This window comes from Alligator sinensis, unplaced genomic scaffold, assembly GCF_000455745.1.
Source record: "Alligator sinensis unplaced genomic scaffold, ASM45574v1 scaffold1420_1, whole genome shotgun sequence".
NCBI lineage: Eukaryota > Metazoa > Chordata > Crocodylia > Alligatoridae > Alligator > Alligator sinensis.
In genome coordinates, this window is record NW_005842613.1 from 52,279 (window position 1) to 78,477 (window position 26,199).

The 26,199-nt window shown below is 48.3% G+C and overlaps 2 protein-coding genes across 2 annotated transcripts in view; one reads left to right on the top strand and one right to left on the bottom strand.

The window, feature by feature from the left end:
• LRWD1 (leucine rich repeats and WD repeat domain containing 1) overlaps positions 1–20,218 on the top strand; it is a 38,355-nt gene extending 18,137 nt beyond the window's left edge. Inside the window, 6 exon segments of the mRNA XM_025214980.1 lie at positions 9,231–9,303; positions 9,392–9,532; positions 10,606–10,703; positions 14,066–14,227; positions 19,120–19,244; positions 19,861–20,218. Of these exon segments, the coding sequence (XP_025070765.1) occupies positions 9,231–9,303; positions 9,392–9,532; positions 10,606–10,703; positions 14,066–14,227; positions 19,120–19,244; positions 19,861–20,001 (740 nt within the window). The 3' untranslated portion in view covers positions 20,002–20,218.
• A 593-nt stretch (positions 20,219–20,811) lies between these two features.
• POLR2J (RNA polymerase II subunit J) lies at positions 20,812–24,341 on the bottom strand. The gene is made up of 3 exons (XM_025214973.1): positions 24,333–24,341; positions 23,886–24,185; positions 20,812–20,866 (listed from the first exon to the last, which is right to left on the bottom strand). The coding sequence occupies exons 1-3, from the start codon at positions 24,339–24,341 to the stop codon at positions 20,831–20,833; spliced, it is 345 nt and encodes a 114-aa protein (XP_025070758.1). The 3' UTR covers positions 20,812–20,830.
• Between the last annotated feature and the right edge of the window lie 1,858 nt (positions 24,342–26,199).

Below are 26,199 nucleotides of genomic sequence, written 5' to 3' on the forward strand. Positions count from 1 at the left end.
AGGCCTTCTTTTACTACCACTGTGCCAACTGGATGTCACTTGGGGGCACCCTTGACTGTAACATCAGCCTTTAATCTCAATTCTTCACTGCAGTCCACTTTATGTAACTCCCTGGTACCTGAACCTTTCAAAGTAAGGTTCAGTGTCATATTTATTTGGACAGCCATGCTTCCTTTGGCCCTAACATTAAGAACAAGCCTTCTTGTGGGAATATCCAGAACAAGGGTTGCCTGACCCCAGTTCACATCTAGGTCCATCCACACGGAGAATGTTCTGTTTCTCTCCAGTTCCTATGGGGTAATATCCCACCCCATCTCCCTGCAAGGAGGAGCAACACACAACCTGGAAGGTAGGTGATGTTAACTAGCATCCACAGGCGTGGTAAAGTCACAGTGTCTACCCATCCTATAGTAGCTCAGCTGTCAGAGCGGGAGGAGTAACATTTGTCTCTGTCCATCCCTTCTGTGGTGGTTTTATATCTGATTTGAAATAGCTCACCTCATCTTGTGGTCCCCCAAAGCCCCATACTAGTTTGGTTACCACCTGGGGTGAATTACATTGGTACTGTGATGCGACCATAAACATGCAATTAGTGGATAGCTCAAACCTTTGATCCTTTTTCCATTGGGCTTTCCTCATATTTAGGCAATGCCAATCAGGGGGTATCTGCAAGTCTTGTTTGATCAGCCCTTCCACATCATGTGATAGAAGTAGTGCAGGGCTTAACCGCTCTGTGGTTTGAATGCTATTGGATCTGCAGTAAGTAATTTGTAAACAGCAGGCTTGGTTTCCATGGGGATGCCACCATTCACTCTGTGGTCTAAACCTTCACGTAGGTTCTGAGGATTTATGAAGCTACATTGCAGTACTTGCCCTACTATAAATAGCTTAAAATGCATATCTAGCTCAAGCAAAGCAAAAAGGGAAAATGAATGGTTAATCCAGACTTCTCGACGTTTAGTATGGCCGAACTCTCTTTGAGGCCCTGGAGGTGATGCTCCACTTCCTGCAAGACAAAACACAGAGAAGGTTAGTTAGTCCCCTTTCCACTTTTTCAATTGTGATGCATGGAACCATTTCCAAAAACATTTCTCATCTTTTAGCAGTTTCCACCTGACACACTGTAGGACTAGCTTTGTTCACAAGAGGGACTGGCCTGCCAGACAGGCACCAGCTTTCCATCAGGCTGCATGGTGGCCCTGTACATTACCTTATCCCCTACCTGCCACTCCTGTGGGTGTAAAATTGGTTCCAAATACTGATTCATCTTTTTGGTATTGGCTCGCAAAGTCATAGCTACCCACTTCTGTGTTTCGGAAATGGTGTGAAGCAGATTCTGAAATCATTGATTCATAAGGCCCTTGATCCGTGAGCCCATCCGGAGGCTCCCCTCCTAGCCACCAATGTTTAGGGAGGCACATCTTATACCCTGTCATGGCTTCATGTGGAGTAATCTTATGAGAAGCTATACTACTTTGGATAGCCATTCAAACAAGGGGTGGTACTTCATCCCAATCCTTTCCTTGCTGCTGTATGAGCTTCTTCAACATCAGATTCAGAATTCTTAGTTCTTTCTACCGCCCAGCACTCTGAGGATGGCCTGGGATATGCAGTTTTTGCCTAGGGCCTGGCACAGCCTTTTTATAATTTCCCTCACAAAGATAGGTCCCTGATCAGCAGAGATCCTGGTTTTCTCTGATTAAAAATCACAAATTCTCTGATATCCCCCCCCCCCACACGTGCACACAAATTCTTTGATTTAAAACCCCCCAAATCTACTTTTTCCCATGATTAAAATGAAATGCCCCCCCAATGTGTGTGTGTGTGTGTGTGTGTGTGTGTGTATGTATGTGTGTACACACACACGCACACAATATTTTATTGATATATTAAAATCTTTAAAGCAGTTTGGAAGCCTGCCAGTGCCTCAGTCACTTTAATAAAATAAATTCTAAATACCTGTAAATGTTGGTGTTTGATTTTTGGGGTTTTTATCATGGAAAATCAGAGCTCCCCCTGCTCCTTTTGCCACCAGGACGCAGGTCCAGCTGCGTCTGCCTCCCCACCCCACACTGCTTTGTGGTACTGAGCAGCCCTGATACGCTGGTGCTCTGTCCATGCCATTTGCCCCTCACTCCCAAGCCACAGCTCCCCAGCCATGCTAATACCCCTCACTCTTGACCTACAGCCTTCTGGCCCTGCCAGTGTCCCTAATTCCTCACCCACAGCCCCCCCATCCCTTTCCTGGCCCTGCCAGGGCTACAGGGCAAGGGATCGGGTCTGCAGCCCCCTGCTGCCTCCAGAAATGCCTGAGCCCCAGCTGCCACCTGTGGGAGGCTGTGGCTGCTGCACCCCAAGCAGAGTGCAGAGCCCAGCTCTCCCACCCCCACAGGTGGCACAGCTGGAGCGGAGCCCATGGGGTGGGGCAGATGCAGGCTCCCTGCTGCAGGCTTGGGGCTCCCTGCCCTGCTCTTCTCCCTGGGGCGGCCACAGCCCAGTGGGTGGGGCCCAGCACGGCAGGGTAGAGTGGGGTGAGGTGGGGGGACTCAGTGCTACCACCGGAAGCCTGGTGCCGCCATGGTGAGGCACCCCTTGCCCACCCGGCAGCAGCAAGGGGCACAACTCCACACTGCCACCCCCACTGCTGCTGAGCCCTGTGGCTGCACATTCCTGCCAGGGCCCCAAGCACCACTCCAGCTGGGCAGTACCCCAGGCCCCTGCCCAACTCTCTCCCTCGCTGTGGGGGCCTCAATCCCGCCCCCCAAGTTACCTGAAAGGAGCTACTCTCTAGGCTGCCTGGCTGCCATGTGCATGTGTGTGCAAGCATATGCACATGGTGCCCCATGCTTGATTGTGTTCCCACCCCCCCAGCCCCTTGCAGGCTGGAACCCTGCCAGCCTGAAAGGGGAAACCCACTGTTTCTCGCATTTTTCTCCTTTAAAGGAAAAAAATTGTGGGTTTTTTTTCTCCTTAAAATGAGAAAATCTGTGTTTTACTGTGTTTTTCCACGGTGAATAGAAAACCTGGATCCCTGCTGATCAGAGTCAATATCTCCAGAAAAACCAAACCTTCTAAATGTGCTCTACCAGCACCTGTGCGGTGGTCCAAGCATCATTCCTCCATAGTGGCATGGTTTCAGTCCATTTGGTGAAGTGATCTACTATCATTAAACAGTACTTGAACTCTCTTTTACTGCAGGGCAGGTTGATGCACTCTACCTGGACTTTGTTTCATACGTTTTCAATCTGCTGATGACCCAGAGGACCCTTAATGGTCTTGGTGTCTGGACTGTAAGCAACGCAGGAAAGGCAGTTGTTAACGCACCACTCCATGCCCTCTTGCATCGTGGGCCACCAGCCCATTGCCTGAACTTGCTCCAGTTTTCTGTCGATCCCCAGGTGTCCTTGGTTATGTACCATCAGGGTCACCTCCCCCAGATACCTACAGGAACCTCTTCATCACTCTTCTTCAGAGCCAGGAGCAGCTCATCTGGGTTTTTCCAGACCTTCCAGCCTTCAGGTTCTGTCTGCTGCATCAGCTCTGTAAGAGAGGGATCTGCTTGCTGCAGATTTACTAAATCTGTCAGGGAGCACTTTTCGTTTAACATGGGCTACAGGGGTGGCCCCTACCATTTCTGGGCTCTCTGTCTTCCACAGTTAGCCTTTGACTGCCTCTCTCTTTGCTTCTGCGTCAGCCATCCGGTTCCACTCCACATATAGCCCCTCCCTTACACGTACTTTCACTTTCACCAACATTTATTGGGGTGTCCCATTGCTGGGCCATTCTCCAGATGTACCTTAAAACTTCTGCATGCACCACAGGCTTACCATCTTCATTAGACTGGCAACCAGTCTGACAGTGCTCTAATAATCCAATCTGAATCAGATAAAATTATCATTGAGCACTCAATTGCTGACATCTCCAGGGCCCATGCCACCACAGCAACTTCAGCTGCCTGTACTGAATGTGGCTGACACTTCCCTATTGTTACCTGAATAGGTTTTGCATCTTGACCAGCAGGTGGCACTTGTATCACTGCAAACCAGGTCTGTGGTTCCCCCTCCTTCATAATAACTTGACCCATCAGTAGCCCACACCTGCTGTTGCTCCTTATCCACTTCCTTGGGAGGCATGATACAGGAAACTTGTCAGGCTTATAATCCTCTAGAAGGGGACACAGGTGTTCAGCTCCCTCTATAACCAAGGCATATGACACAGGGACGGGCTGGGCATTTTTTCCACCTGCGTGTTTTGATTCAGTAGTGCTAAAGTCCACATAACCAACTGGGAGGATGATGCTCGCCCCTCATCGGCCTTCCCAGACAGTGCATACTTCACCTGCATGTGTGTTAAGTTTTAAGAACCACTGGGGACATCCCAATCAAATAGTCCCAATGCTGGAGAGCCCACACCAGCGTGAGCATCTCTCTCTCACAGGAGATGAACTCCTGTTCCACCAGGGTGAGGACCCTAGAGGCATATGCCACTGGTCACAAACCTGTACCATGATCTTGCATCAGGGCTGCTCCTATGCCTCAAGAAGTCGATCCCAACTAGAGCACAAATGAATGGCCATGTTGAGGGTACACCAGCACTGGGGTTTGATCTGGTGCCTCTTTCAGTATTGCTACTGCCAAGTCTTGCTCCAGTCCCTAGCTCCAGGGCTCTCCTTTCTGAAGCAGTACAATGGCTTCACCTTTGAGGCATAATCCTCAATGACTTTTCTAGAAAACTAGTCAAACCTAGAAAAGATCTCAGAGTGATAATATTCATAGGTCATGGCTACTGTACAATTAACTTGACCCTGTCTTAGTTGGTGAGCTGTCCTTCCCCCTAGCTGTATCCCCAGTATTTTCAGGAGGTTGTAACTAGCTGTGCCTTCCTGGGGTTCACCTTGAACCCTGTCTCTCAGTGCAGTTTAAGCACTCCTGCTCATCCCTACCAAGCAACAGAATACCATCTACGTAGGAAAACACATGCCCCTGGTCCTCATCTGTCAACCATGTCCACTTTTTGACCACATAATGACGGCATATGACAGGGGCGTTATGAAATCCCTGCGGAACCCAAGTGAAGGTGTCCTGTGTGCCTTGAAAAGTAAAAGCAAACTTATACCAACAATACGGGTGTGGAGGCATTGTAAAGAACGCATTAGACAAGTCCAGTATCAAGAACCACTTTGCCCCTTCACTGATGAGTGCTATAATCTCTGAGAACCTGGCTCCCACATGTGCTTGAGGTGGAGTCACCTTATTGTGAGCCCACTAGTCCACTGTCAGCTGTCAAGTTTTCCTGTCACTTTTTCGTACTGGCCAGATGGGACTGTTATTTCTGCTTGGCTTTTCGACCAGCACTCCTTGCTCAACCAGATCATCAGTGACTTTATGGATACCACTGACCACTTCCTCTGGGAACTTGTACTGCCGCTGAGGGGCTGGATCCCCTCCTCCTACCTTTTCCAGTGCCTGAATCTTACCACACTCACTCCATGCACAGACTGACTGGACCCATAGATCCCTTACAGCAGGACTCCAGTCCCCTGGTATTTCCAAAGCCTCAACTGCCTTCAGAGCAGCACACCAATGTGCTGCTCCATACTCTTGCCCCAGGATCTGGGCTCTCCACTTGCCTAAGCACCCAGTTAAGCAAGTCCATCCTCATAGACAACTTCTATGAGGATGGACTCATAGCGTAGCAATACCTAGGATCCCTGTTTCTTCCCATTAAAGCCTTCCAACATCCTGTGTTCAACGATTGGCTTTGGCATTTCAAATTGCAAGCTCAAAAGTGACACTGAGGCACCTGTATCCACAAGTATTGGCTGAACCCCTGGAGCCCCGTTGTCGTCTTCCCACCAGATCATAACCACTGGCCTTTCTCACTGATCTGTTTTAATAGGCGCCACAGTTTCAGGGCTGCTATGGGGCACCCCTATTGGGAAACCCTAGGACAAGGATTTTGCACATCCGCAGCCCCTCCCTCCCTCCTCCCTGTGAGCCGCCAGCATGCACAAAACAACGGATCAATGCTCGGTTTTCCATCAATATCCTTATTCTCATCCTCTATAATAATTTGCTTTGTTTGTCTTTGTCATTTATCACACTCCAAAAAACATATTTACACTCGGCATTACCACCGGTGCTACAGGTTCTGGAGGAGTGGATGGGATTAGTGCTGCTTCAGTGACATCCCTTACCCATGGGATCATCACTGTGTAGATCAAGGTTGTCCCAATACCATGAGTGGGGGAGATCATAGGGCAGGGGAGACAGCTCAGGATCATTTTCAGGGAATCCTTCTGTCTTCACAGCAGTCAAAATTCCCTGAGCCCCCAACAACTGCCTTTTGAGTCTCCCTATTTCCTGGTAGCACTTAAGGTGGCTCACCTTTTCACATGCTATCTCCTGAGTCTCCTTAAAGACCCTGTCGTACCCCTGCCTTGGATTCCTCCACCGTGGCGTTCCATGCCCGCACCTCCTCCACACCTTTAGCTGGCGACATTCCTGATCCTTCTCATCTACTTTCCCCATCGTAGCCTGAACCTCCTTCAACTTATCCAGAGTCTGAATCACCAGCATTGAGCCTGCACCTGCCACCTTTCCACATCCTTACTCAATGAGGCATTAAAATTTTCCTCCATGCAGGCTGGACACCTCTTTGTGCAAAGACCTACACACCAGGAAAAGCCCATGTAGCACAGCCCCCTTACGCTTACTCATATCAAGCTTGGGTTTTAAACTATCAAGCATATCCCAAGCCAACAGCAGGTTGCTTCATGCATTTGGACCTTTAAGTTGGTCAGGGAACCACAACTGCTTGTGACCAACTTCCTGCACAAAAGACTCCAACACAGACATAGTTACTTAGGTTAACAACCTAGTTGCAACTGCCATATGGTTTCACCTTACACAGGTCTCCACCTGTAGTTCCCAGCCTCATCCTACTACAAATCTTGGCTGAACACCTCTGAAGAGGTTTACTCTGTATCAACAAATTCCCTGCTTGGTCAGGTTACTGCCCTTGCATCCTGGTGGAGTCACCAATTGGTGGCACTGGATTTATGACCCAGTCCTGATACCTTGTTCTGGGCAAACACAACCTTCAGACCAATCGCACCTCTGTCTGATAATAAGCAAATTTCCATAGTTTCATAAATGTTGGGGTTGGAAGCAACCTATTAGATCATCGAGTCCAACCCCCTGCCCTGGGCAGGAATGAGTGCTGGGGTCAGATGACCGCAGCCAGGTGTCTGTCCAGTTTCCTTTTAAACACCTCCAAGGAAGGGGACAGCACCACCACCTCCCTTGGAAGCATATTCCATATTTTGGCAACTCTCACTGTGAAGAATTTTCTCCTGATGTCCAATCTGAACTTTCTCTCTTCCAATTTGTGGCCATCATTTCTACTTACCCCGACAGGCACCCTGGTAAACATTGTATCCCCTATTTCTTGCTGTGCCCCCCCCCCCCCCCCCCCCCGATGAGTTTGTAGGTGGCTACAAGATCACCTCTCAGCTTCCTCTTGTGGAGGCTGAAGAGGTTCAGGCCTCTTCAGCCTGTATTTTATTGATACATAGTGATAGAAAATAAGAGTAATGCAGGCAAAGAAAGCAAGATGATTACAGAATACAATACCAATTATTTTCCAGTCCCAGGGGGTTCACAAGGAGAGCAGTGCATTCAGCTGGTATTTGAGCACCACCTTGTGGTTCTTTGCTTGATTGTTAGACATCAGCAGTCTTGGAGGTCAAGGGCTGATGCCAACTTGCTGTTCTGAAAACTCCTCCTTTTGTATTCTTCCCTTGATGACTCTTCATTTCCAGGCATCAGTGATTGGTTTCCCTGTAGCTGTCATTCTCTACATGTTTTGATTTGTCAGCCAAAATTTTGTCTCCATAAACTCATCACATGCACACACTTTAATTTGGTCATTTGCCAGTATCTTAGTTTGGTCATTCCACTCAAAACTGGAAATCCCAGGGGTTTTGCAGCTGGGCACTATGACCTGATGCTAATGCTGCAGGACCCTATATTTGTTACGATTTGTATATTTTCATTTTCCCAGGATGTGTGCGCCTGCTTGTCTGTTGGCTCCAGACAGCATCTGCCTTTGAAGGCTGAGAACACGAAACTTTGTACTTTAGAAATCAATTAACCCTTGCCGTAGACCCTGGAACATGGTTCTAATGGAATAGTTACTCTATCTAAAAGCCATTTTCTAAAAGTAAATATCTAAATATAATTTCCTAGCCATCAGCCATTTACTCCAACCCCCTGCTCAAAGCAGGACCATCCCCAGCTAGATCATCCCAACCAAGACTTTGTCTACCCAGGTCTCAAAAGCCTCCAAAGCATGGAAATTCCATCACTTCTCTGGGTAACCTGTTGCACTGCTTTACTACCCTCCTAGTGAGAGAGTTTTTCCTGATACATAACCTAAACTTCCCTTACTGCAACTTGAGACCATTGCTGCTTCTATCATCTGCCACCACTGAGAACAGTCCAGCTCCATCCTCTTTGAAACCACCCTTCAGGGAGTTGAAGGCTGTTATTAAATCCCTTCTCAGTCTTCTCTTCTCCAGACTAAATAAGCCCAGTTCCCTCAGCCTCTCCTCAAAGTCCTGTTCCCCAACCCCCTAACCATTTCTGTTGTCCTCTGCTGGACTCTCTCCAATTTGTCCACATCTTTTCTGTAGTGGGGAGCCTTAAACTGTGATAAGGTCTTTCATACTATAAAATGATGCTTTTTTGCCAGAGTGGGAGCAGCCATAATTATTTTTAAAATAAGTCAGCTCTGAAGTGGTGGGTGACAGCCAGGTTTTATTCAGAAAGTAGCAAAAAATGCCACCATCTGGAACTGGAGCCAGTCACTGTCTTTATGGGCTGTCTCGACAGAGACTAAGGACTGGGTATAGGAACAGATTTTCCTATTAACCTGAGAGATACTTCATGGAGAAGGAAGGTTCAGAGAGGAGAAGCTGGGAGTTCTGCACTTTGGCTAAAGGAGCAAGCTGATGGTTTTCTCTGACAATAGATTCAGACAAGCTGGGATTTTCCTTTTAGAGCTTAACAATAAAGGAGTCCCTTTAACACAGCAGGGATGCCCATAGAAGGGCCTCACAGAAGACAGAATATATATCATATAACCAAAGGAGAATTTCCAAATGGAGGGAAAAGAAATATGGGCAGAATGCTTGCTCTAAATGGCTGGTAACTTTTTGTGCCCCACAGCTGCATCATATGACAAAAGAATCGCCCTGTGGGATATCGGTGTTCCAGATTGTGACTACAACTTCAAAGCAAGGTAACTCCATGCACGTGAGACATGCTTTGTTTGAACTCCTGGAAGAATTGCTTCCCAGCAGAGTGTAATCATTTGCTTTATTTGCCAGTCAGTTGTTGGTGATGGAAGCTGTCTCTGTGCCGTTACGGATCGCCCTGGTCCCTTCCTGCCCAGATCAGTATCTGCTAGCCGGTTGTGAAGATGGTTGTTTTGCCTGGGATATTAGAGTGGACAGACCACAGAAGAACAGGTAAGACTGTCTTCGGGATGTTCTTTTTACATGCCCTAACCAAGAGGGGGAGATAAAACCTTCCATGAATTGGCAGAGAAGTCAACCACCTTGAAGACAAGGGAGCTAATAAGGGTCAAATAAGATTTCCTGTCACGTTTAGAAAACTCTTTCTACCCACAAAGGCAAGTGATCATTTGGCCAGAGGCACGCTCCAGCCTGGTTGTTGTGCGGCAAAATTAAGGTTGGTGACAGCTCCCCACAGCTGAGCTTTTTCAGTGCAGGGCTGGTGCTGTGCTGTCCAAGGGCTACAAAAGATTGAGATGAGGACACATTGGGCATTTTTACATGTACTCCAGGATGCGACCCTGAGTGCTTTAATTAGTAAGCTGCACTAATTAAAAGTGCCTGAGTCACGTGTTTCGGTGTCCCCGCACTGAAAAAAAAGGTGGCGGGGCACTTTGAAATAAAACATGTTTGATGAGCTTTAGCTCAAAGTGCCCCGCTGCCATTTTTTCAATGTGGGGACACTGATACAGGTGACCTGGGAGGTTGCTGGAGCGTGTCAGTTTCCGTGCTCCAGCAGACTTGATTAATAGAGTCCGCTCCGATGCACTGGATTTCCAGTGGATTGGAGCAGGCTCCCCACACATCTGTAGGAGCCCATTAGAGAGGGCCTGTCTTCAGATTGTTTAAGGTGGTACTTACAGCTCAAAACTGGCCTGGGGCTTGGCATAGAACTGTTGGACCAAATTCTGCACAGTACTTCCCGGGCTAGCAGGGGCACTTGCCCTTCTTAAACTGACAGCATAAGTTAGCATAATTGTTAGCACTATAAAGCTGCACTATGCTGGACAGCAATAGATCTATAAGCACCAAGGATAGACAGTGGTTCTTCAGCAAACTTCTGTTTGGCTCCTTTAAAACCTGATAGCACACACTGCAGCTAAGTGTTCAGTGGGGAATGATCTTGGCCAATCATAGAAGGTCTAGCTAGCACTATATTTCCATTGCTGAAGTGCCCCTGCAATGGCCAAGGATTGTACTTGCTCATTCAGTACTCACGCAGGACTTAACTGTTCCCAATTCCTAAGGCCTTTTGAAGTAACGTTCCAGTTTCCTGATGAGGATGGAGAAGAGACAACTTCCCACAGAGTTGATGGCTTGGCTTTTTTGAACAAGGATGTTGTAGGTGAGCATGAATTCCTACTTGTTGCTTCGTTAACTTGAGGCCAGAATCCCTTGCAAACTACTTGGGGCTAGATTTGTGACTGTTAACCAGTGATAAAATATGCGATTAGTGCAGCTTTATAGCAACACTAAACTCCAGAACTCCTCTCTGCAATTCATTAGATATAAATCCAGGCTCAGTATGCCATATAGATGAAACCCTGTGTTTTCCCAATTGGCTTGTTGTGCACCTGAGATGGGGCCAAGACATCAGCTACCACTATGTTTGCTTTCTCTGTGGAGGACTGAAGATGCTGTATAAATTATACGAATCCTGATGCAGATTCTAAAGAAAAGGCATGACTTCAAAGGAGACAGGCACCTAAGCCCGAGACCAGTGTTAAAGTAGAAGCAGGTGCTTAAATATACAGTAATTATTTTCCTCTGCACCAAAAAGTCTGTGAACAGTAGTTCATTTGATTTTAGCGTATGGCATAAGGACAGACTGGATCCTTTTAAAAAGATGTTGAGTCAGTCAGCCAAACCACATTGGTACACTTTAGATGAACTGGAAAGAGCTCTTTAGTTGAAAGCTCTTTAGACGAACTGGAAAGAGCATGCACCTCATTTGGATCACTGGAGTTATTCTTGCAGTACTTGTTCTTTAAGACTTTTGTTGATACTTGCTGCTCCACTGCAGCTGTGCAGGACCAAGAACCACCTCCCATGTAAAAACAAGTAGCTTATTACTGCCCTTCATAAGGTGTTACTATATACTAGCCTATTGCCCGTCAAGAATGAACAGGGGAGGGGGGATGGAGTGCTGCCACCTAACGCCCCATGCTGCCACTGCTCTGCCTCTTGCAGGGAGCGAGGTGGGGGAGCCGAGGCCAGCGCTGCTGGACCCAGGTCCCCCACTCCCGTCCGGTCCTCGGCGCGGCTTTGGAATCATGTCGGCGCTTCCCCACTTTTGGAGCACTCTGATTGGCTGTTTCCATCAGCCAATCGGAGCGCGAATAAAGCGTTACAGACAGACAGACTTAGGCTTTTATAATATTAGAATTTGTTAGAGGCAAGACTTAGTATCACAGCAAGCTAAGGAATAGTCATCAGGCTCACAAATCAGAAGCCCTTTCACCAAGGAGCTGCTGGGTCCTGACCTGAACAAGTAAGTGTTTCCTTGGCTAAGGAGACCTCATTTGCTCCCTGAAAAGTTTGGTTGGGTTTTTCAGTAGCTGCCTGTGCAGTTTCTCCTGGAGGACAACTTTTCTTGGCCTGCCTTTGGTTGTTTGGGGTTTTTTGTTTTTTCGTTTTTGGGGTTTTTTTTGGGGGGGGGGGCAGTGCATGGGTTTTTTTTCTGAAAACACTAATTGTAGCCAATGACACCTGGGAATCGATTTAATACTATCTGACACTTGTATAGCAGCAGTGAATCCTGGGCATGACATCAATAGCTGCTTCCTGTAGTCTCTTATTATCTACCATATTGTCTTGCATATAACACACACCTTTTCTCTCAAATATGCCTCCCAAAATTAGGCTGTGTGTGCAGGGAAGCTGATTTTGTGACCAAGATAGAAGCAGGCTGTGTTTATTCTTGCTCCACAGTGCAGCAACTGTTGCATTACTATTCAGGCAGCTGAGGGAATCTATTGATTTAATGGCTCATTGTTTCTAACTCCAGAGATATTACCATCATTCCTTTTTGTTAACAGTCTTGATTTTCCACCAATCAAGCTAACCTTTCTTATGACAGTTCTGCTGTCTGCTAGCTGCTTCTGGTTCCATTCCCCCCTACACACGCACGCACGCGCTCGCTCTCACTCTCTCTCGCTCGCTCTCTCTCTCTCTCTCTTTCACAGCCTTGAAGGCTTTTTCACTCTTCTAAAAATCATAGACCCATCCATGGAGACCGGCCTTCAGAAGCAGCTAGGATTTGAGCTTAACTTAAGCAGGAAAGGGAGAGAGTCAGCTGAAGATTAGGTTCTGTCCCTGCTCTATGCAGCCATAGTTTCATAGTTGGTAGGGTCGGAAGGGACCTGAGCAGATCATCTAGTCTGACCCCTTGCCACGGCAGGAAACAGGGCTGGGGTCAAACGACCCTGGCAACGTGTTCATCCAGCCTCCTTTTAAAGACCCCCAGGGTAGGAGCGAGCACCACTTACCTTGGAAGTTGGTTTTAGGTCCTAGCCACTCTGACAGTGAAGTAGCGCCTCCTGATGTCTAGTCTGAATCTACCCTCTGCCAGCTTGTGACCGTTATTTCTTGTCACTCCTGGTAGTGCTTGGGGGAACAGGGACTCCCCCAGTGCCTGCTGGTCCCTCTGATTAGTTTGTAAACAGCTACTAGATCCCCCTCAGCCTTCTCTTGTGGAGGCTGAACAGGTTCAGGTCCCGTAGCCTCTCCTCATAGGGCCTGCCCTGCTGACCCCTGATCATGGGGGTGGCCTCCTCTGGACCCTCTCCGTGCTGTCCACATCCCTCCTGAAGTGCGGCACCCAGAATTGGACGCAGTACTCCAACTGTGGCCTGACCAGTGTCGCATAGAGGGAGAGGATCACCTCCTTGAACCTGCTCGAGATGCATCTGTGGATGCATGACAAGGTGCGATTAGCCTTCCTGACCGCGGCCCCACACTGTCGGCCCATGTTCATTTTGGCATCAATAATGACACCAAAATCCTTTTCTGCCTCTGCACTGACGAGAAGGGAGTTCCCCAGCCTGTAGGTGTGCTGCTGGTTCTACCTCCCCAGGTGCAGCACCTTGCACTTGTCAGTGTTGAAACCCATCCTGTTCTCATCCGTCCACCCCTGTAACCTGTCCAGGTTCGATTGCAGCCTATTCCTCCCACCTAGCATGCCCACTTCTTCCCACATCTTAGTGTCATCTGCAAATTTGAACAGGGTGCTTTTTACCCCCTTGTCCAAGTCGCTGATGAAGATATTGAACAGTGCAGGCCCGAGGACCGAGCCCTGTGGAACCCCACTGCCCACATCCCCCCAGGTCGAGTAAGACCCGTCCGCCACCACTCTCTGGGTGCGGCCCTCCAGCCAACTAGTGACCCATCTGACTATATAGGTATCAACGTCACAGTCTCCTAATTTTTTAATGAGAATGAGGTGAGAGACAGTGTCGAAGGCACTTCAGTTTGGAAAAAATGTTTTTTCTTCGTTCTGCTTTCCAAAAAATAGGCGAATAATATATTCCAGGATGTACTGTAGGTAAGAAAATAAAGCATCTCCTTGAGGCAAGAAAGGGTGGTAGAATCTCAGGTGTTGCTGTTCACTGTTTCAGAGGAGTAACCAATTTCTTTTGAAAAGGGTTTGACGTTCTCCAGTTGTGTTTAAATCAATGATTACCTGCTGCATGGCATTTGTTTCTCTAGTTACCAAGAGCTCTAAGGCAGGTACTATCTACATGTGGAGCTGGAGTCAATCTATGGAGGCCAGTGGAAATGCGTGTCAGAGATCAGTCCCTGCAGTTATCCTGGCTGAACTAGAGTGGTCACCAACAGACCTGCCCTACCTCACCCTCAGCACTTGTCCAGGTGAGCTCAGTTGTTCATCAATGAACATGCTGAGGCAGCATGAAATTCCTGTTATAGAGGTGAATGAACTTGGTTGTTTCTGTATTGCTGGTCTCGGATTTCCTGCCTTGTTTGGGGGTAGAGCCCTGGGTTTTATTCCCAGCTTTGTTGCCCACTTGCTATCTTAATGGTTCTGCACCTCAAAGCAGTTGTTGGCAGCTTAATCATGAGTGCCTCAGAAGCATTTGAAGGGAAGCAGTACTGTAGCACAAGTGTTTATACTGGGATTCTCCCTTGGGACCGCTGCACTTGAAGCTGCTGGTGAAATATCCAGCCTTTGTGCCTAATTCATAGATGCATAGATTGTAAGGGCTGGAAGAGACCTTGCAAGATCATCGGGTCCAGCTCCCCTGCACTAGGCAGGAAAGACAACTGGGGTCAGGTGACTCCAGCGAGGTGACCGTCCTGTCTTCTCTTGAAGATCTCCAGGGTAGGTGATTGCACCACCTCTGGAGGGAGCTTATTTCAGTCTGGACACTAACTGTGAAGAAGTTTTCCCTAGTGTTAAGCCTGAAACGGTCTTCCAGGAGTTTGTGACCATTACTCCTAGTTTTCCCCAAGGGTGCCTTGGTGAACAGTTGTTGGATGAGTCCTTGATGTATTCCCCTGATGTAGCAATAAGCTGCTACCAAGTCCCCTCTCAGCCTTCTCTTTTTTAGGCTGAAGAGTCCCAGGTCCCTCAGCCTTTCCTTGTATGGCTTGCCGTGAAAGTCTCTGATCATACGGGTGGCCCTTCTCTGGACTCTCTCAAGCTTTACCATGTCTTTGTTGAAGTGCAGCACCCAGAACTGGACCCAGTACTCCAGCTGCGGTCTCACCAGTGCCGAGCAAAGCAGAAGAATCACTTCCTTGGTTTTGCTTGAGATGAATCTGTTAATGCATGCCAGAGTATTGTTTGCCCTGCTGGCTACAGCATTGCACCGATGGCTCATGTTCATACTATTGCCTGTTGTTACCCCTAGGTCCCTTTCAGTCATGGTGCTAGTCAGTTTAGCGCCACCGAGCCTGTAAGTATGTTGGGGGTTGTTCGTCCCCAGGTGGAGCACTTTACACTTCTCAGTGTTGAATTTCATCTGGTTCCGATCCGCCTAGCTTGCCAGCCTATCTTCAAGTATGATCATGCTCCCTCATAACTTGGTGTCATCCATGAACTTGGCCAGTGAGCTCTTCACCCCGCATCCAAATAATTGACAAAGATGTTGAAAAGAACTGGACCAAGCACCAACCCCTGAGTAACACCACTGGCCACTTCTCCAGGACGACACAGATCAGTTCATTAGAACACTCTGGGTCCTACCCCGCAGCCAGCCTTCCTCCCCACCTGTCAAGTAGTTAAGCCTGCAGTCCTCCAGTTTTCCCATGAGAACATCACGGGATACCAGATCAAAGGCCTTTTGGAAGTCTAGGTATAGTGTCAACCTCCTCTCTCTTATCCAGGTGGTGAGTCCCATAGTCATAGAAGGAGATGAGACTGGTAAGACAAGACCTGCCCACAACGAAGCCATGCTGGCTGTCATTCAGAATCCTGCTTTCTGCAAACCTATCGCACATAGACTCCTTAATGAATTTTTCCAGGATTTTCCCCGGGATAGAAGTTAGGCTAATTGGCCTATAGTTACCCAGGTCCTCCTTCCTCCCCTTTTTGTGGATGGGCATGACATTGGCCCTCTTCCAGTTCTCAGGGACCTCCCCTGAGCACCATGAGTTTTGCCAGGGGTTCCATGATGACTTCGGCCAGCTCCTTCAGCACTCTCGGAGGAAGTTCATCTGGTCCTGCTGACTTAAAGATGTCTAATTTTTTTAATTGATTGCACACCAGTCTGACATCAGTAGTAGGAAGGCGGTCATTCCCACCATGCACATTCTGTACTCTATCTAGCATGATTTTCCTCTTGGTCCAGTGAAATACCAAAGCAAAGTAGTCATTCAGAACTTCAGTTTTCTCCTGAGTGTCAGTAACCAGCTGTCCTGAGTTGTTGAGCAATGGCCCCACACTTCCATTTGTTATCCTCCTGTTCCCTACATACCTAAAGAAGGACTTCTTATTGTCTTTGATTTCAATTGCTAATTTAACTTCAGCTGCCGCCTTAGCCTTCCTAATCTGCTCCCTACACAGCCATTATATGGTCCCCCTTGAGACCTATACAACAGCTGTGCAAGCCGTTGTTGTGTAGTCCCCCTTGAGGACTGTCCCAAGCTTCCACTGTTTGTAAGCCTCTTTCTTCTTTTTCAAGAGGACTATGATTTCGCTGTTTAGCCAGTAGGGCTTCACAGCCCTTTGCTACCCTTCCTCTGTATGGGAATGGAATTCTTTTGTGCTTCAAGGATTGTGTCCTTAAGAAACGACCACTCTCCATGCACTCCTTCTACCTCCGGTCCTTGGTCCCACAGCACTTCCCCTACTGTTGTCCTGAGCTTGCTGAAATTGGCATTTTCGAGGTCCAAAACTTCAACCGTGCTAATTTTCCTGCCTTGCAACGGACAGTGAACGTGATGGTTTTCTGGTCACTATCACTGATTTCCCTCTATATTCAAGTCAGTCACCAGATTGTCTCCTTTGGGGGATCAGGGATCCTGATTATCTCTTTTAAAAAATCCAAAATTATCTGATAACTGCAGAAAACCATGGATTTTGGACTTTTTAACATTAAACTCCACTATGTATGTATCAGTTGAACACAATGTTTTATTGATATATTTAGTTTTAAAGTAATTTGGAAGCTTCCCAGTGCCTTAATCATAATACTAAAACAAATTCTAAATACCTCTATATTTTGGCATTGGATTTTTTACCATGGAAAATCAGAGCTCTCCCTTAGCTCACCAGATGTGTGTCCAGCTACAGCTGATCCTTTGATACAAGCACCTGAGATGACTGTTAAGGTTTTGCATTGGAGAACAAAAATGCCATAAAGCTGATGGCACTTTTTGAAGACTTTGGAAGAAAAAGCCTCATCCCCAGTATTGCAGACAATATGAATGTGTGAAGAAACATACAAACTGTCCCCTTTATCATCTTACTTCTATGCTATTAGGGTTTGTGGGAGGATTGAGTGCACCTTGTGACCACACACACTGCCAGTCAACACAGCTGTTGTGGGCTAGAGTGCTAGGAAAGCGGTAATGGGGGTCCTCAGGACTGGGGCTGGTGTGTGACTCACAGGATATGAGATGTGAGCTCTGCATGTAAGGCAGGGGGCTCCTGAGTGGGGTTTGTAGTGGGGGGAAGGTATGGGTCATGAGGGGGAGTAGTGGTGGGGAGGCTGAGAGGGCTGTAGGGGTAGGACAGGGGCACCCTACAGGGAGGGCAGGGTCCCATGGTGGGTGCTGTGTAGTGGGGCAAGGGACTCCTGAGAGGCATGACTGAGTGCCAGACCCCTCCTGCATGGGGTAGGAGCTATGTTTGGGTGGGGAGCCAGGGACCTGTGCGGGGCTAGGACACTCAGCCCCTCATTTTGAGAGGGGGGCTGTCCCTGTGGGCTGCAACTGCCTGAATTGTGGGCTTGGGCCCAGCCCTAGCCTGCCGTGCGGGGACAGGATGATTGCCCAGCATTACAGCACTTGCAGCAGGGCTGGGTCCTAGCAAGGGAATGCTACCCAGGTTCTCCCACACCGGCCTGAGAGTGCCCACAGACCTTCCCTGCTCCTCCAGTCCCCATCCACACACCCCTGCCACTCCTTCCCCCTCCCCCCCAGCAGTGTCACCCACACCCCCATACCCTGCCAGCTCTCCCTGAAGTTCCCCTTCTCCCTCCAGCCCTGGCAGCATAACCGACACTGGACTTAGGGGCCCCTAGCTGCCACCTACCCAAACCCTACTTGCCCCAAAGGTTGCAGGAGGGAAAGTGAGTCTGAACCAGACCTTAACTCAGATTCTCAGGCCCAGGCCCAGGCCCTGCCCTCTCCCCCTCCCCCTTGAGACAAGGCATAGGGTTTCCAACCCTTTTTGCAAGCAGCTCTTGGAGGCTGGAATGCTGCCAGCCTGGGGAGAGCTGTTTGCAAAAGGGGAAAATCCATGTTTTTCCACAGGAACTGGAAAACCCAGATCTGTGCTAATGATGAAATCTGAGAGGAGCCTGAGTGTTTAGCCAAGCTGCATTCTTCCATTTAGTGTATTTGAGAGACTTGCAGAACTGCTTCCTTTGGAGGCTGTGCCTTTTCAGAGAAGGCCTTTAACAACTGCTCTTGAAATCACCCAGTGAAAGTAATGCTGCATGTATGAACCCAGCAAGAGAAACTGGTTTCTATCTTGTTCTGTGGGTGGGTAGGCAGGCTGCTTTTAAAACACAATAGCCTGAGCACAAAAAATCCACTCAGTTCTTAGTAGGCAAACAAGCAATACTGGATGGCAAGGCTGTTGCTCCTCTTTTCATTAGGAGCACCAGGCCATATTCTATTAAAACAGCCTTCTGGGTCATCTTGATCTAGGGCTGCCACCTGCAGCTAAAGGAAAAGGTGCACCTAGCACATGCTAGATTGCCCACCCCTGGTTTAAGCTAAGCCTGGCCCGCAGGCCAGATCAAGCCCACAGTAGATTCCATTTCCTAGCAAGCAGGACCAGGGTTTCCATGAAGACCAGCCCCAGCAGTGCTGGCAGGGCGCATGGCTGGGCTGGGATCTTGTGGTGATGACAGTATGGTCCAGAGCTGGGGCAGAAATATGATCTGCTGCCCACATAGCCTGGGCTCTATCCCACCCCAGGGTCCCCATGGAAACTGGCTGCAGCAATATGGCCAGGGGCTGCTGGGAAATGGAGTCTGGCTGCCCACCAGATCCACCCTTGTGCCCATCCGTGGCCTAAACTAATTCAGACTTAGCCTCTAGGACCTCAGCTTCTTTCTTTGCTCTTGCAGCAAAGGAGTATGTGTTTTGTGGTGATGAAAACGGAAGTGTGTGGATGTACAACCTCAGCAACCACTCGGCATGGACCACTGCTGCAAGAAGAAAGCGCTCAGACAAGAGCATAGCTGCCACACAGGTAATGCATGGGCTTTTCCTTTTAGTGCTGAATAGGATTTGCTGTGCAAACGGGGTATCTGGCACAGGTTGAAGGCAGAATAGCCTTTTACAAGCTGCAATCACTCCTGGTGCATGTGAATGTGGTCAGGAACTTTTTGAACAACTGAGACTGCTCTCCGATTCCAAGTCAGCCACAAGAGGAAGGAAGTACTTAAAGTGGAGCACAGTTGTAATGAAAGGGTTCACCTCAGCATGATCGCTACAGCCCAAAGTTCTGACTTGAAAAGACTCAGCTGGTAGCTTTAGCAGTGATCTTCCTCCATGGGATAAGTAACAGAGTTCAGTTGTCTTAAACACTGAACTCAAAAAACTTTCAATAAATCAAAACTTTAAGTCTAATGATACCAAAAGCAAAGGGGTGTAGTTATAGACAACAGAAAGGCAGCCAGTAGCTACTAGCAGCAAGGCATTCACTGAGACTAGTTTCTAAAACGTGGACAAAAATCTGTAACACGTACAGATTCCCTGAATTATTACATCAGGCTTAACACTCTTAGCCGGTAGCATCTTGTTTTTCTTACTGCAGTAATGTGCCTTCCTAGACAGACCCAAACTTGATCCATTTCTTTTGCTAGATTCTCAAATGGCCAGAACTTCGAGCAAACGGCGAAGTGCTGACTGACGTCTTAATAAACAACGTGATAACAGATCCTACCTTCACTTATCTCGTTGCTTTAACTAGTGTGAACATAGCAGCTATTTGGAAGAAAACATAGCTTGCTGTTTGATGACAATTTTCACTCCCATAGTTGGAAATAGTGCAGTATTAGTGACTGTTTACCAGTGTAATCATGACGTTTTCTAGAGAGCCATTGTCATGCAAGCAGTACATATTCTGTCATTATAAACATCCCGTTTCTTTTACTGAGAATTTCCACAATTTGTGTATTTGTTTTATAGAAATGACACTTAATAAAACTTAATACCAGTTCACTTGGCAATGCAGAGGTGGCTTTTTGGGGATGGACAGAAAGAGTGCTACAAGAATATACTTACTTCCATGACTCAATTACTTTCATTTTAGAAGTCTAGGTACTGGGACATATTCACTCAAATTTATAAAATTTCCATGTATAGAATCTAATGTTAGCAGAGTCATTTTTAATTCATCCCCCCCAAATAGAGGCAGGTGGCATGGGGGAGGCTAAGCAGCTTGCCTCTTTCATGTGCCTGTCCCTGTGCCTGCCCCTTTTCCCCCCACAGCCTCAGGTCACCCCTCCATCTAGACTGCTCTCCAGGAGCAGGTTCCATCCCCGTTCTAGCCTGGGGTACTCGAGGCTCCATCCCCATTCTAGCCTGGGGTACTTGGCATAGTCCCAGCTCAGCCCCTATGCTTAGTGCCCTAGGCTAGCATGGATGGAGCCTGCCAGCTCAGAGCACGTGTAAGGGGGAAGGGGAGAGAAGCTGCTTAGAGCAAGCTTGCCAAGTCTTGCACTGAATCAACCCCATATAAATACGTTCAACTAAATAGCCACACTACATAATAATGAAAATAAACCTATACAAAATCCAAAGTCAAAGAACAGTCCACTTGAAGCTTCATGTTTATTCAATTCCTTCTTGTTTGTCTTTGATGGCAACCTGTAAAATGAAAGAAAAATTACTGTTATTAAGGAAGTCGGTATTAATGTCTGTATCAGTAAGAGATCTCACTTATTTCTTCTCAAAGTGCAATTTAAGGATCAAGAAGTTAAAGATGAGTAAAGCAGGAACATAAATTACTGTAAGAGAACTATTTCAAACTGAAAAGATTATTTTTAATGAACTATTGCTTAGCTATGAAAGAGTGGTATTTAAAGCAGAAGCATAAATACCTGCCTCCATTGATGCCTGAGGGAGAAGCCTCATTCTACACATCCATCATTTTTAATTATGGGAAGAAATTTGCATGATAAAAAGAATAAGTTAGAGGCTTTCCTACCTGCTGGCTGCTTTATTCTCTGACACTGCTATCAGGAGTTATGACTCAGCTCCTATCTACTTATTCTTTAGCAAAGTACAGGTTTATTTTGAAACAAGGATCAAGTAAAATTTCATCCCAGCTAAAGCAGCTGAGAGACTTCCTAGTATGGAAAAGAAATTAAGACTTGAAAGAACAAGAACTCTTCCTTTCAGACATGTATGAGAATCTGTTGTCTAGAACAGCCTATAGTGATAAGAGTATGGAGAGAGAGAACCTATGCTGACAATGAGGGAGGGAAACAGAATCAAACATTTGGGAGGATATAAGCAAGTTGCAATTACTTCTGCAGTCCTTGGCTTCAGGAAAACTAACTTTAACAAGCTCAGGAAGCTTGGCAGTGAGGCTTTAAAGGGCCACAACCCAAAGGGGAGGGGAGTTCAGGATGAGTGGTTGCTCCTCAAAGGAGCAATCCTGGATGCCAAAGCAGAGTCTATTCCGTATCAGAGGAAAGGCAGCAAAAGGGCATAAGCTCTCCAGGGAATTAGCAGACCTAAAAAGAAAGACCTACAAAGGATGGAGGACTGGATCCACCTCCAAGGAGGAATACTCTTCACTGATCTGGGCTGCAGGGAGCAAACCAGGAAAGCCAAGGCTGCGACGGAACTCCAACTAGCTACAAGTATCAAGGACAATAAAAAGTCCTTTTTTAGATATGTGGGGAGCTGGAAGAAAAGCAAGGGCAACATTGGACCCCTGCTAAACCTGATGGGACAACTGATGTCCAGGAAAAAGCCAACCTGCTAAATGGGTACTTTGCGTCAGTCTTTCACCAGTCCCATGGGATGCCCCTGCCCATTACAGGACAGGGAGACCTGGGTGAGGGAGATTCCTTACCCTCCATCAATGCTGACCTTTTGAAGGAACACCTAGAGAGGCTGGACACCTTCAAGTCAGCCGGCCCCGACAGGTTACACCCCAGGGTACTCAAGGAGCTGGCGAGCATCATAGCTCAGCCCCTGGCACGGGTCTTCAAGAACTCCTGGTGCTCTGGTGAAGTGCCTGAAGACTGGAAGAAGGCCAATGTGGTGCCTATCTTCAAGAAAGGGAGGAAAGTGGATCTGGCAAACTACAGGCCCATCAGCCTGACCTCCATCCCGGGGAAGGTCTTAGAAAAGATTATCAAAGAGGCCATCCTTAATGGACTGGCCAATGGCAACATCCTGAGGGATAGCCAGCAGAGGTTTGTTGTGGGTAGGTCCTGCTTGACCAATCTTATTTCCTTTTATGACCAGGTGATCTATCAAAGGAGAATAGATTGAGGTTGTATATCTTGACTTCAGAAAAGCCTTCGATCTGATATCCCATAATCACCTCTTGGCAAAACTGGCTCAGTGCAGCCTCGGCCTCACCATGATCCGCTGGCTGAGGAGTTGGCTCTGTGGTCGGACCCAGAGGGTGGTGGTTGATGGAAGTCAATCACTGTGGTACCCTGTAACCAGCGGGGTCCCTCAAGGCTCTGTTCTTGGGCCAATACTATTCATCATTTTCAGACATTGGTATCAGAAGCGGACTGGCCAAGTTCGCCGATGACACCAGACTCTGGGGTAAAGTGTCCACACCTGAGGACAGGAGGGTGATCCAGGCTGACCTTGACAGGCTCAGGAAATGGGCGGACAAGAACCTGATGGTGTTTTGTTTAACACCAAAAAATGCAAGGTTCTCCACCTTGGGAGGAAAAACCTGCAGCATGCTTATACATTCGGCAGTGCTACGCTGGCTAGCACTACAGACGAAAGGGACTTGGGGGTCATGATTGACCACAAGATGAACATGAGCCTTCAATATGATATTGCCACTAGTAAAGCAAGCAAAACGCTAGCTTGCATCCATAGATGCTTCTCAGACAAATCCCAGGACGTCATTCTCCCACTGTACTCGGCCTTCGTGAGGCCGCAGCTGGAGTACTGCATCCAGTTTTGGGCTCCACAATTCAAAAGAGATGTGGAGAAACTTGAGAGGCTACAGAGGAGAGCCATGCACATGATCAGAGGTCAGGAAAACAGACCTTATAAAGAGAGGCTGAGAGCCATGGGACTCTTCGGCCTAGGAAAGTGCAGGCTCAGGGGTGATCTGGTGGCCACCTATAAGTTTGTTGGGGTGCTCACCAGGATCTGGGGGAACGTCTGTTCACCAGAGCTCCCCAAAGGATGTCGAACAGTCACAAAGTCCTCCATGACCGTTTCAGGTTAGACATAAGGAAGTACTTTTTTACTGTCTGAACCCCCAAAGTTTGGAATAGACTGCCACCAGAGGTGGTTCGAGCACCTACTTTGAACGCCTTCAAGAGACATTTGGATGTCTATCTTGCTCGGATCCCATGATCCCTGCTGACTTCCTGCCCCTGGGGCAGGGGGCTGGACTTGATGATCTTCCAAGGTCCCTTCCAGCCTGAATGTCTATGAAATCTGCACAAACGTCCCACAGTAACAACTATATTTTACCTTGGCTTCACAAAAACTGCATGGGTACCAGAACCAAATTCAGCCAAGACTAATCAAATTCTCTGACAGAGACCGCTGGCTAAGAGTAAATTTTCCTTTTTAAAATCAGTAGCTTTTAACTGCCATAGTTTTCTATTGGGGGTGGGGGCCAGCCTTCTGTAGAGATGCTGCAGTTTAGCAAAATAAACATGCTTACCCTGAACCTCTCCTCCAGAAGGGAAAGTTCACTGATCAGGTCTGTGATGGCATTGGTGAAAGCTTCCTGAGGACTATAATCAGGAGTGGTTTGAACTCGAATGATAATTTTGTGCTCAAGAGGATGTGGTACTTTGTATCCTGCAAACAGCACCTGCGGGTCTTTCAGTAACTGCCTAAAATGGGAGAGAAAGTTTTTATTAGAACAGGGGTGGGCAAAGCCCAGCTCATGGGCCAGATGAGGCCCATGACAGAGTCCATTTTCCAGCGCCCCTGTGGCGGCAGCTCCTGGGTGCCATTGCTGGACTCAGGTCTGCTGCCCAGTGCCCAGGCCTGTTTGCCCCTCCCCGCCCCCCTGCACCCACTGCTGGGGGCAGGACCTGTGTGGGCAGGGCATGTGGCCAGGAGCAAGATGGGAGGGTAGAGCTGGGGCAGAGCTGCGACCCACTGCCCACATGCCCCTTTGGCAAGCGCGGGTTCTGTAGGCAGGTAGCAGATTGTGGCTCTGCCCCGGCTCTGACATTGCATCATCACCACTGCAAAATCCCAGCCCTGGAGCAGCTCTGTGCCCAGCCATGTCTTGCCCATGTCACTGCCAGCTGGTCTCCATGTAGAACCCTGTGACAGTGCAGGGCAGAGCCCCAGAGACTGGATGCTGGCTGGATCCACCATTTTGCCCACTCCTGACTTAAACTGCTCGACCCCTGCCTTGCATCCTTTATCTACAGAAAGTTTGCAAGATCCTAAACTATGCAGCTGTGCTGCTGGGACAAATGTTGCTCACTCAACATCATCAGATCCCACTTTTTTTTTTGGGGGGGGGGGGGGGGGGGTGAAAGCAAGACAAAAAGAGAGGGACCATATTTGCTCTAGATTGATCAAACTAAATCTCCATATCCAAATCCCTGTCAATGCATTTCATAAAACCTATGCATGCTGGAACACTGACAGGTCCTAGTCTGAAAGCTGAAACAGGAGTACAGGTTTCCTTCACTTTATGCTGTACATGTGTTTCCTGGAAAACGGCACAACTTGAATTCGCATAAAGGGAACCCACTTTACAATGTAACAAATAGGGATACGTTCCAAGACCTCAACTGCACTGACCCCCAGACCGATTTCTACCACTTTTACAAGACAAATTTGGTACCAGGCTGGGTGGTGGGACAAGCAGAGGCCCGGGGGGCACATGCCCTCCAGTTTGTGCTCCAGTTTGTGTGGAGGCAGCTGCCGCTGTGCTTTGAGCCCCGCTGCCCTTGGAGCTGTGCGATGCAATGCGATGCGATGCGATGCGTGTCCCACCACCGGGGGTGCAGGGGGTGTGGGGCAGCTGCAGCACGGAGCAAAGCGCTCAGGCTTCCACTACGCCAGTTGCATAAGAGTGAATTTACCTTACATATAACGAATTTTTGGTATAAAAAGGGTCATTGCATAAGAGTGAATTTGCACGTACAGACCCTGCATAAAGCGAGGGAAACCCGTAATGCAAATGATGAAGGGTGGCAGAGCTTCTGAGGGCACATCATCATGAAGTAATTTATGTAGGCCTGTACACTGATGTAAACTACACTGGATGGTCATGGAGGGGCCCAATGCTTACAACCATAGGAGAGCATGTAGTAGTTTGCCTTGAATATGATCCCTGCTGACTTCCTGCCCCCGGGGCGGGGGGCTGGACTCGATGATCTTCCGAGGTCCCTTCCAGCCTGAATGTCTATGAACTAACTTGCCCTTGAGTAAGCTGTGGACAGACATTTAAGCCTGTGCAACTACATAGGAGTCACACAACAGTTTCTGGCACAGCATTTCTCAACCCACGAGTGGGTTGCAAGAATATACAAAAGGGTCACGAGCAATCTTTAAAAACGGATTCTCCTGTAAAGGAGACAACCCTGGCTTTTCCCTCGCAGGCTGGCAGACTTCCAGCCTGCACGGGGCTGCTTGGGGCCCCCGTGCCCCACACCCTGGGGGTCAGGACTGGCCGTCCACGTTTACAAATGGGTCCTGCCTGGGACAACGAGTTGAGAGCCACGGCTGTAGCGCGCTGGGTGAAGTGGCCGCGTTTCAGGCGGCAGCACAGCACCCATTGGGCACCCCCGCACCAGTGTAAATAAGTGTGTCGCTCCCAGAGCAATTAATTACTGCCTGGTGGGCAGTGACACTGAGCAAAGAAAGCACAAGGGTGTGAGCTGGGACCATTTTCACCAGACCCCGCACAGAAAAGCCGTGGGTCCCGCAGCCCCACTTTCTGCTGCGGCTGGAGGCCTCGCGCGGCTTTCCCGAGCCAAACCGTGGTGTGTGGGGAGCACCACGTG